At 34.8% G+C, this 12,212-nt stretch overlaps 1 protein-coding gene across 5 annotated transcripts in view; it reads right to left on the minus strand.

Annotated features, from left to right (window-relative positions):
* Positions 1-10,767, minus strand: part of wdr27 (WD repeat domain 27) — a 32,953-nt gene extending 22,186 nt beyond the window's left edge. For 4 of the 5 annotated variants that reach the window (XM_044136708.1, XM_044136712.1, XM_044136709.1 and 1 more), the window contains exons 1-14: positions 10,503-10,767; positions 10,225-10,366; positions 9,881-10,005; positions 9,412-9,525; positions 9,273-9,324; positions 8,343-8,413; positions 8,146-8,260; positions 6,952-7,054; positions 5,388-5,479; positions 4,435-4,499; positions 4,217-4,332; positions 3,739-3,812; positions 310-379; positions 77-130 (exon numbers count right to left, since the gene is read on the minus strand). In XM_044136708.1, coding sequence (XP_043992643.1) covers positions 77-130; positions 310-379; positions 3,739-3,812; positions 4,217-4,332; positions 4,435-4,499; positions 5,388-5,479; positions 6,952-7,054; positions 8,146-8,260; positions 8,343-8,413; positions 9,273-9,324; positions 9,412-9,525; positions 9,881-10,005; positions 10,225-10,366; positions 10,503-10,640 — 1,331 coding nt within the window. In that variant the 5' untranslated portion in view covers positions 10,641-10,767. The remainder of the gene's footprint in view (positions 1-76; positions 131-309; positions 380-3,738; positions 3,813-4,216; positions 4,333-4,434; positions 4,500-5,387; positions 5,480-6,951; positions 7,055-8,145; positions 8,261-8,342; positions 8,414-9,272; positions 9,325-9,411; positions 9,526-9,880; positions 10,006-10,224; positions 10,367-10,502) is intronic. The other variant, XM_044136711.1, reaches the window with a different exon arrangement.
* Positions 10,768-12,212: the final 1,445 nt, after the last annotated feature.

A 12,212-nucleotide genomic window follows, 5' to 3' on the forward strand; every position in this document is an offset into this window, starting at 1 on the left:
TTGTAGTTTATGTGACACATACACATATGCACAGTAAAAAACAGTAGAGTACACTGCTTAAAAATGTTCTACTGACTTTTTAGGTGATGTTTTCTTCTGCACATTGGTTTGTGCTGAAAACATAGTCATTCTGAAATAGAGAAATAAAGCAACGACTCAATTCTTCAATTAATCATTTCAGGGCCCTAATCACAACACTCTATTTGTTTCATCACAATATATTTCAGCTGTAATTTTTAACAGGTTTCTTAGACCATCAATAGTGTATAAAAGATATGTCACGCAATAACCAGTGCACGGAGATCATACCTTGGGGTGGTGTTGTATCCAGATGACTTCACTTTTGAGTGAAAAACTAGCGGCTTTTCCTCTATTCCTCCTTTGAAAAAAAAAAAACATCTTAGATGAGATACAAACTAACAAACAGGGCTAATTATTGTACATTTTATATTTTACAAGTGTTTTCACAGAAAACTTAAAAAGTTATGTAAACTGAATAAAGACATAATTGTATTTAGCAAACAAGGAAAAAATAGAATTATTTTATTTTATTTATGGGCTAAATTCATTGTAATTTGAATGGTTAAAAGAACATGCTAGCAAAACATTCAACAGATCAAAGAAAGAGTGGAATACTTAAAATCAACATACTGGTAGATTCAATGGGCAGTAGATATTCTGTCTACAGTTAAGGGTGAGAGATTGGCTACAGAAACTATTTCAAAACCTATTCTTTCCAAGCATTGACTGCAGGCACCACCATGAGATTTTGGTTTTGGCATGTTACAGCCAAAAGTCATTGCTCTTAATTTGTCTGTGTTTCAGAGTTCCAGTTAATTGATGCTGATAGGAACTGATGGAGTTTAAGATCCATAATTTCCTGGAACCCTTTTCTCTCTCACTCTCTTTCCGCTCTCCTAGCTCCTTCTTCTTGAACCAGCCATAAAATAAATCACATTTTAAGTAAGATTATCTTTGGCTGATTAAAAAAGTGATGTGCTGAGACAATTAAGTACAAAGGGAAAACAAAAAAGAAGAAATTGGCAAGATTCAAATACATATTCAGTAAATACTTTTTTATTGTTAAAAAATGTTTTATTCAGCATTATTATTTGTCAAAGAGCAAAAACTTTCAAAGAGAAATAAGCTAGTACATTTTTCACTTGTTAGAATCTGGAATGCCAATATCTGATAGGCTGTACCTACTGAAATAACTTGAACTTAAATACTTTTTTCAAAGACACGTTTGGAAAGAAAATCTCTGCACAGTTCTGTAGTATACTGACAAAAAAAATGCTTACAGCTATTTCTTTACGACAACAGGATTAGGTGAATTTGTGAAAAAAAGGCAGAACATTTCTTCCTTAATTTGTTATTTTACAGCAGGTTTCCTGGATTATACAAGAAAGAGGTGAGTCAGAAGCTCTGGATGATCTCACAGTGCTCCAAGCTTTAAGAGAACAGCCACAACCTGTGGGATGTTTTATGCTCCTCATTGTTCCTTGTCAATGCCTTTATTATATTAGAATGAGCTCACTTTTTCCGCAGCTGTTAAAATATGTGAGGATTACTAAAAACCTTTCTTCTTGCAAATGCACGCAACAAAAGACAGGTTTTCTAAACAAAGACAGTCAATTAAATTGAAACCATCACACTTAGAACAGTAAAAACAAATAAATAAAAGTATTTTCTATAATGTCAGCACATAATCCACCTTTTACAAGAAGATTATTCACCTCATTAGGGATGCAGGGAATCACATTAACAGGTACTCATCTTACATTTGGAATGTAAACTTCAGTTTAGTCTCTTTTGGTATGTCATGCTTCTAAAAAAAAAGTTTTGATGCTTTTGTCCATTGCTGTTTCTGCATAATCCTGATTAATTTTTACTTCAGTTATGTCAATTTTCATTTGAAAAAACCTTTATACCATTTTTGTGAATAATTTATTTATTTATTTTTATCAACCAGGCTTTTAAATCGTATCACCAAAGACCCTCAAAAGTTTAAGACTCAAAGATCACCTTAACAAGGCTCCTCTTATAAGGTTCAAATTCTCTCTACTCTGTTGTGTTTCGAAAAGAAGCTTTTGATCCAAAACAGATTTTGTGCGGAAAAAAATAATCTTTTCAGACTAAAGATTTCCTGGCAATGCAACTCCTTGGAATCGCTGAACAACTCCACTGACCCCCTACTGATATAAAATGGCCATTTAGCTTTATAAGGCAATAAAATTCAAATAGGTTAAGCTGACATCTCATTAGAAACCATTTAAAGCCTTGTGAGAATTTCCAAGTGGTTACATCTAAACGAAATTACAGCAGATTGTGATGTAACTTGATTATAACTTTCATTATGTCATTTCTAGAGAAAAAAACTGAACAATAACCATCAGTAGAACTAAAGCAGTAACACCAAAAACAGCAAGTTGACTCTGTTTAAGGATTATATTGTTAAATACTGCATGGTCTTTTATCATGTATCCAAAAATCTAACGTTCAAAAATGTTTAAAATATAATTTAAAGACTGGAAAATAAAAATCTATTACAGATAGTAACTGTAACTAACCTATTCATAACGTTCTACATGCACATTTAGACCATGTAATCATGATAATAAAGCTTTCCATCTATCAGTCTGCCTGTCTGTCTATTTGCCCGTCTCAAGGTAGTAAGAGGAGACTATTAAATGTGTGTGAGAGGTTATCTAAGTTAATTCACAAACAAGTCCAGTGATGAATTTGAAACAAAAGGAAAGTTTGCTCAGCAAGATTATGATAAAATACGCAAACGTTTTTGGTTATAATGTGATAAAACGTTAAAAAGAACAGTTGTAGCACACTGAACTTGATTTGGGAAACTTCTGGTTGTATTTTGCAATTTTGGCTGTGAGAATTTGCAATTTCTAAAGTTTTACAACATGTTACAAATTGGACCTTTAGTTTAGCCTATTGTCCTCAGAGAACACTTAATATTGTACATCACAAAAAAAATAATGACAGATCCTTAAAATTGTCCTAAACAGTCGCTCATCCTGGTTTTTCATAATATGAAATGAGATATAGCACCTAAATCTGCACTCACAGCTCCTATGAAAGAGCTCCTTCAGATCTGTGCCAGACATACGATGAAAAAACCTTTTCCTTTCCAGGAGTCTCAGGGGTTTATGGCGTAATTTGTCTGCAATTTTGCAAATACCTTTAAGAATATGGAGATGCATGGGGAAGAATGGTAGCCTGTAAACTTTTGTGGGCTGTTTTTTTTTTTTTCTTGCTCTGATGTTGTAGTCACACAGCACTTCTCAATTATACATAAAATCCCCTACATAGTCTTACATTGGCAAATCCCTCCACTCCAGCTGTGGAGAATCCAGCTTGGACTGACTTTCTCAGCATAAACTCTCTGAAGAACATATAAGCCTCAACACACGCAGACACGTAGCTTCAGTGTTCCAGTCAGATGACATACAGACAAATACGACATAAACAGGAATGGTACAATGAAATTTAGATCTGAACTGAAGGGAATGCAATGAGGAAGGCCGCATTCACACAAGAAGCAGAACCACATTCATCCATTATATATGTGTATAGATAATGGAAATGTTTCCAGAAGCTCTTGGCTTAGCCAATCAGAACTAAGTATGAAAACTATTTCAGAGAAACTTAAAAAAAAAAAAAAAAAAAAAAACTAAGAGAAAGAGAAACAAGTGTTCAAACATTAAACCTACAACAAACCTTTCTTTTTCAGATGGCTGGGTTCCTTCCTCTTTAACTCTGCATTTAGAGGAGATTCCAGCAGTGGAGGAGAACTGGAAACAAGGAAGGAGGGGAGACAGGGGGACGGAGTTACTGGAAACAGTGGAGTACAGCATTTTTCCATCGTTATGGATTATTAGTCGCTCTAATTTACAGTACCATGATATTGCTGACTCATAAGAAACCAGATGTCTGCAATGGTTAGATATAATTGGGTAAGTTCATATGGAAATATCAGGGTGAGAGGAACCTTTAAAAAGGAGGTGAACCAATAAATATGGCTTATTCTTGTGTCATGGAGTACTGCTGCTTAGGTCAGACTTTCACAATCCTAGAACATGTACTGATGATGCCAAACATGGAAGAACTAACATTTCACAAATATTTAACAGTCTCCTCAATAGCAGGTAGGCAGGTAGGTAGGAAGGTAAATGTTTACTTTTAACTCCTCCCTTACCTTGGAAAGACAGAATATCCTGAACCACCTTCTTCTCTTGTCCTGCGTAGGTTACTCAAGAACAACTCCAGCAAGACCACACATGGAGTAAACAAAGAGCTCACTAGAGCGATCATCTGAGTAGCAAAAAAAAAATCTTTCAGCAACAATCAAATTTAAAAAGTAACCCATGATAGAGATTTTACATTGTTTAGCAACATTGTTTTGAAATTACTCACAGATTTATCAGATCCTATACAGATTGACCATGATCCAGCCATGGTCATGCTCAGGGTGGGGTTGTCTATAAAAAAACATCATGTCATATATTTTCAAACCATCACTTGGTTAACTTTGCTATAAACTACTTCTGACAGTTCTGAATGTGTAGCCGTAATTAAACTGTCTTAACAAAGCAGTAGTTCTAATGGATTTTATAACAAGTATCAATACAAGATTTTTCCAAATACCACCGTACTGATTGAGATTTTAAAACAGGGATACCATATATTGTGCATGTTAGTTTGCTATGACATGCAATAACAATGAACAGAAAAAGGGGGAAAAAAAGTGTTTTCTTGCCCATTAATTAATTTATGGTCAATCAGAGGTTCCTTACCAACACCAATCTCAGTCCAAAAGGGTTGCCTTTTGTATTAGGCCTGGTAAAACTGACAACTGTGATTATTTGTAATTCATTAAAGTGGTCAAACACAAACTATTGTATGCAATCTTTTGTCAAATATGTTCTTAAAGTGCTTGAAACTAAAAAAATTTGATAAGTGCTTAACAGTACTGCTAGTAGTTCACTAAGCCTTTTCATTTGCAAATCCCACTGTATTATATTGAGTAGAAGTAGCTACAGCATTCTTTCGAGGATGTGCCAAGGAGCAAAAGAGCAATGCCACTGAACAATGTGTTTCTTTAGGTATTGTTGTTCAGTTTCATTTGTTTATGTTTACCTTGGAAATAACTGTGCCTTTTTTTTCTGAGGGCTACTAAAAAAAAAAAAAAAACACAAACCACCACTGGTACATGTACTGTAGTTTGAAAGCAATAGCTCTGAATGTGCTAAACCTTTTTGCTAAAATTCTGTGTTGTATTTTAAAATCTGGTATTCATTGCCATATTTCTGAAAAAAACAAACAAACAAAAAAAAAACCCTGGAGAAATGAAACCCCCAGCAGCCTACCTTTGAAATATAGCACCGATAGGAGTTCTGAGGTAGCAAGCTCCACCACATACAGACCGTTGGAGCTACCTACACAAAACCAGCTGTTGTCTCTGCAGGAGCCCACACAGAAGCATATGGAAAACCACTGTTACACAATTTTCCGTTAAAACATTTGTTTTTTTTTTCATTTTAGTTGGGAATGACAACAAAACCGCATAGTAAAGAAAAACCCACTGCACTGCCAAAGTGACAAGCAGAACCGCCACAAGACTACACATTCTAGTAAAGTCTCTTATGACTACATACGGTCTAGAGTCTAGACAGTGTTCACCCAGGAAGATGGAAACCCTCACAGAGCAGAAAGAGTCTTTATTTTATCCTCTTTCGACCACATGCTAAGTTTACAATATTGTGGACAATTACATTTTAGTATACCACTATGTGGAAGCTCACGTAGTGAGCTTCCACATAGTGGATGTTGTGGGAAAATTAGTGGGAAAATTGCAGCTATTATGGGTGGAATTTTCATACATAAATTTGTTAATTACACCAATTAATTTCCTTCAAAAGTATATGTTTTATTTGTGGAGGAAAACAGACACATTCCCTGCTACAAGGGCAAACTAAATAAGCTAGGTGCTAAGTCAGATATTCAGGCAACAAAAAAGCATTGTGTTGATTCTGATTACATCTTTCATTATAAATATAGTATTGTTATTTTAACCAATTAACAAATACAAACAGTCCTGTAATGGAGCTGAAACGTGAGGTATAAAGCAGTAAATTGCTCAAACTGCATACATCTCAGTTTAAATATCTAACCAAAGAAAAGAAAACACTTCTGTTTGTTTAAGGTCACCATAAAAAAGCCAGTAAGACATCAGCCGGATAGAGACATAAAGCTACAGAGCAGGATTTTACAGTTATGCTTCTGTTTATATTAAAACTACGGTAAAGATGGTGAACTGCTGCTGTGGGATTATATGTTTTTCTAACAGGAATGAGGTATTAATGTCAATTCCATTCATATGAGCTACAAAATATGGAGCTATGTCTTTTTAAGTGTCTACATTCTGTCACAGATCACTGCAATAGTTTATGCTGTGTGACTGAGGCCTCATGTGATGTATTTCTCTGGGTGTACACACAATGTAATAAGCCCCTTAAGAACTGGCATTGGACTTTGGACTTTTTCATACCTCTGCAACAAGAAAAGCAGACAACACACTGAGAGCTTAATAAAATTAAGACCTTAAACTTTTTTTATCCACAGATAAATGGAAATGTTATCATCAACATTTCCATTTATCTGTGGAGTTCCCAACAAAAATTGCAATAATGGTGGATACAATGTGATAATTATCACTATTTACATGCTTATGACTTTTAGAAATTCTGTACAATACACTGTACTGACTGAGTGTGAAAACGCAACAATTTTGCTATGATTATCCAGACATGGAAAAACTAAATATCATCAGGCAAATATCATCATTTTCCAGATCCTTGAGACCATGACAGTACCCTGTTAACACATTGCTCAAATCTATGCAACTGCTCCAGCTGCACTGTCTTTACTTACATTTCTTGGTCAAACTGGATTTCTGCAAGTGAGCCACATGAAGCCAATTGGATGACTGGCTTTGAGATCTCCACTTTATTAGAAATCCATTGTTCAGCAACATCTGAAAAGACATAAAAAGAGCCAAACTGTTGAAATTCTCTTGCTCAAAAAAGTTACATACACCTCACAAAGTGACATCCATCCATCCATCCATCCATCCATCCATCCATCCATCCATCCATCCATCCATCCATCCATCCATCCATCCATCCATCCATCCATCCATCCATTCATTCATCCATCAATCCAGCATCCTTTTCTTATATGAGATCAGATTGCTGGGGTAACAGTTTCAGTGAGGACACCAAGAGATCCCTCTCCCCACTGACACTCTCCAGCTCACCCAGGGAGACCCCAAGACATTCCCAGGAAAGAAGGGAAATTTAATGGTTTTATCAAGTTCTGGGTCTCCCTCAATAGCCTTCTCATTTTGTGGTTTAGAACCATTGGCTCTGAGTCAGATGATGAGAGTCTCACTCCAAAAGCTTCATATACAGCTGTGAAAGCCTCTACTTCAGCCTTTAAAGTAATAGCAGATGTCATGGCATGGAAGATGCCAACAGAACAACATCATCTGCAAAAAGAAAAGATGTCAAAAAAATAGACACCCTCCACTCCACAATTAGTCTTTGATATTCTGTCCATTAACACCACAAACAGGGGACAGGGAAGAGTCCAGTGCACACTGGAAATAAGCTTGACTCTGTGATAATAATGTGGATACATGACTAAGTAGCCATTGAAAGCATCACCAGTACCTCATACTCCAGTAGCAACCCCTGGAGGGTACATCATTAGGACACTAGGACACAGTCGTAAGCCTTCGCCAGATCACAAGATGGTTCTGGAACCAGGCAACTGAACTCTTATGTTCTCTAACACAATTCTGCAAGGATAAAGATCTAGTCCATTATCCCCAAGCCAGAATGAAAACCACGATGAATTCAAGTTTAGACAATTGATTTGAACATTGTTTCCAATTATTGAGTAGGCTTTCCCAGGAAATTTACGATTTGATCCCTCTATAGTTGGTTCCTTTCTTAAAATTTTGGAAATACCACTGCGGCCTACCACTTCATAAACTGATTTACACAAGATCCCTAAACAGAAAACTGCTGAAGACCATCTTCCCCTAGTAAGTGGTTGTATTACCTTGTGGCTGGCTCAGAGTGTCCTGGCGCATTTCATATCTTTTCTCCATCTTTTGAAGGTCCATTTTTTTCACAAGATAGCATTTGTGGTCATCATCCAAAGAAAAGCACCACATCTAAAACAAACGTGAATTTTTATATTTGGAATTTTTGATCTTCATATTTGGGTAGCCAGCATGATTCTTTTCAGACACTAACCTGTCCATCGGTTGAGCCGGTAATAAGCTGCTCTTCCTCCTCCAAGAACAACACGCTAAGCAGAGGAGACCCTTAAAAAGGTTAAAGAATTGTTTATTTTCAATTATTTTGAAATGCTTTGATACAATATTTGTGAGACAAAGATAACCAGAGTAAGTACAACATATATTTTTGTTATGACAATTTCATTGAGTCAGAGGAAAAACCTATCCAAACCAACCAAGCCCTATGTGAAAAAGATAAGAAAGTAATAAGATAATAATACTTTATTATCTTAAGGCATTAAGATAATAAATGCTTTATTTTTTATCTTAATAAAGATAAAAGGTCTTTATTAAGATAGCATAGTACTGTTTTTAACCTTAAGCATAGTACATAATAAAAATTTAAACAAACAAACAAACAAACAAACAAATAAATAAATAAATAAATAAATAAATAAATAAATAAATAAATAAATAAATAAATAAAGCAATAAGGATAAACATAAAAAATAATCGGCCCCTGAACCTAATAACTAGTTGTGCCTCAATGTCAGCAATAACTGTCATTAAGCATGTCTGATAATTGGTAATGAGTTATTTCTTAAATCACTGTGGAAGAATTTCATCCCACAAGTATTTTTAGAATTTGTTTACTTCAGCCACATCGGAGGGCTGAACAGCTTGCTTCCCATCATGTCACAGAATTGCAACAGCATTTAAATCATTTTAATTAAATTGCTAAAATAAAATAACAACCTTGTAACTTACAATGTCAACTGAACAATGAGTCAAAATTCTAAAAATTATTTCTATTCATATCATGCAGTTTTTTTCAACATGGACAGAAATACATGATATAGTATTATATACATATAAATATTATATTATATACTACCTGCCTATAGGGTAATTAATTTTCTCCAGAAATCACAGAAATGTATGTTACCTCCAAGGACAAAGGATTGGTAGAAAACAGCTCCAGTTTTTAAATCCCAAACCTGAAAAAAATGAAAAAATAAATAAAAATAGGTAAAGAAATCTTTAAGAAACGGTACATGTACACATTCATACATACACATAAACACCTTAAAAGTCCGATCCTCTGAAGTGCTGACAAGAACATTTGTGTTCCATGGACAGAACGTTGCAGATGTTAAAAATCCAAGGTGGCCATTTAATGTACAAATCACTTCCTGTCTCTGATGTAGGAGACAACAGCAAAAATCAGATTGGAAGACATAATATGCTGTTTTTAACAGTCGGATGTAAAGAGCAATTCTATACCAGCGACATTCAACACATGGAACATTTGTCTTTTAAATAGAGATTAGTGTTTGTGACTATTTGTTGTAGTAGTTATGAAACTAAAAAACATTAATTCAGACCAAATTGAGCAAGATGTTCATGGGACATAATTGTAACATGAGTTATGTAAGAAAATTAGGCACCTTAAAATTTGTAGATGCGCTTGTGCTGTTCTTGACACATAGCTTATTCATGTTGAATAGTTTATTAATTACTATTAAAATATTATTTGTGTCCACACTGATGTACCTTTGAATTGAGGACATAAATAGTTGTTCCTGAGCATACAGCTACCAGTTCATCATTGGAACAGAATGAGAGATGCACAACATTCCCCAGTAAAGTACCGATCACTGTACCAGCAGCAAGTTTACCTGCACACAAACTTATTTAGTTTATTTAAACTGAAAATTAAGGAGGTCCAAGACCACAAGAGACATAAAAGAAACAAATATGGCTGTATAAACTACTAAACAGATTTGTGAAAAAACAGAATATTTTTGAGAAAAATTGATAGGCTAGTCTTACAAAAGCTGTAGGAAAATATGACAGAACTGCACTGCAGACATTTATGTACAAAGAACAACTTTTACCCTCTTCTGTTCTTTTCTGACATGCCTCAATATCCCAAATTATAATATATTCAGAAGAGGCAGAACATAAAGTCACAGGACTGCTTCTTTTTCCGAAAGTCATGGCGCTGATGTCACCATGGTGGCCTGTTAGTAGCAGTGGCTGTAAAGAAGAATACAAGATTTTTATAAACATATATAAACTGCATCCATAACATTTATGTTCTAAGTCACAGCCGTTTTACTAAATTGTTTGAGTTAAATTCCTCTTGCACATAATAAACGAAATGTGAACAAACCTTTTGTTGTGCCTCCTTAATGCTGTAAATGAGCACATTCTTGCCCTGGTAAGGTATACCACAGTAACGGTCACAGCATGCGAGCTGTTGATGTGACAGGAGTACATCACACGTAAAACTTAACTTTTCCTTAATCATTTCAGCCTCGCTGTTGTTGTGTTTCAGAGATGTATTTTTCCGTTAAAATCATTCAAAAGTAAGATGGCATTTTTGTTGGGTAGAGGTTTTGTGAGTTCGAAGAGACATTAAGTGTTGCTAAGACACGCTTCCGCCACAAAAGATCGTCTAGGTAAGAAAACATTTACCTACGTAGGTGGACGTCCTTGTGGATTGATTATTTCGCATTCTTCAAACTATAAATTCTTATCATTTTATAAGTGCACTTACGTGCTGTTTATAACGCAGTCCACTATAATAATTTATTTTGTTCATGCATTATACTTTATATTAAACTTGTTTGAAAATACTGTCAAAGTGATGCATCTTTTAATCATATCTATACTTGTACTTCCTTGTTTGACCACAAGATGGCATCAACTGTTCACTGTTTACTTTATAGATTTATGTAAGAGCTCAGTGGCTGCGAGCGGTCAACGTCAACGAACTCTGCTTACGACATATATATATATATATATATATATATATATATATATATATATATATATATATATATATATATATATATATATATATATAACTTTGTAGTTGGTTGTTGGTTAGTTGGTTGGTTGGTTGGTTGTTTACATACTGTATGAAAACGTACACTATTTTGGTTAAATACCTATTTAGAAATGTTTCGAGATTTTTCATTTTGCTTGTCTCAGACAAACAACTTTTATAATGATGCTGTAAAAAAATATACATTTCCGTAGCTTAAAAGACATCGGAGGACACGCTCCTAAGTAGATCATCCTGTTGAAATGGCTAAAGGGCTAAATAAGCTCGGATAGAGAGAGGGGTACTGGGAAGCGTAGCTCCTGTAGAAGCAGGCGGATATGACGCATGTATTGTGTAGCCGGTGTCGGGCCAGCCGGTGTTGTGCTGAAAAAAGTACTCATCCCAAACTAAGCACTTCTTGGTCGTCCGCTATGCAGTGAGTGGAAAGTTATTTTTGGAAAAAATCTCAAGCGGTGTTTTTTTTTTTATTACTAAACATTATTTTAAGATAAAATTGAAAAGAGAAAGAACAACATGTAGTAAAAAAAAAAAAAGTAGTATGGTGATCTCGGATTCTCGCCATGCTTCCAGCCTTCAGTCGGAACCACTTTCCCACACTTTAAGATTAAAATAATGCTCATCAATTTATTAATTGATTATTTATTGCTGCACACGTGTGCATAGAAGTCATAAATATAAATATAGTGATATTCCAATTATTAATATTATTATTATTAATATAATTCAATTACATTTACATATACATACACATATAACCATCATATAATTAGTGCATATAAGCGTTCAGGGTGTTAATTGCTTTTGGGAATGTAATTTATGGAGGGAAACTGAAATTACAGGTCATGCACATTCTGGAATTATGAATAAAGTGTATATGTATTCATAGTTTCGTAATTCCGAAATAGACTTAAATTAAAAATGTTGACCTCGCCTAAGCACAACTCAGCTTGGCACTTTTGACTTTAAATGGTATGAAACGGGCCTTCGTGGTTCTTTTTCTAGCATGGTCGCTTTTTTCGACGAAACACCAAT

Source organism: Gambusia affinis, linkage group LG13, assembly GCF_019740435.1.
Source record: "Gambusia affinis linkage group LG13, SWU_Gaff_1.0, whole genome shotgun sequence".
NCBI lineage: Eukaryota > Metazoa > Chordata > Actinopteri > Cyprinodontiformes > Poeciliidae > Gambusia > Gambusia affinis.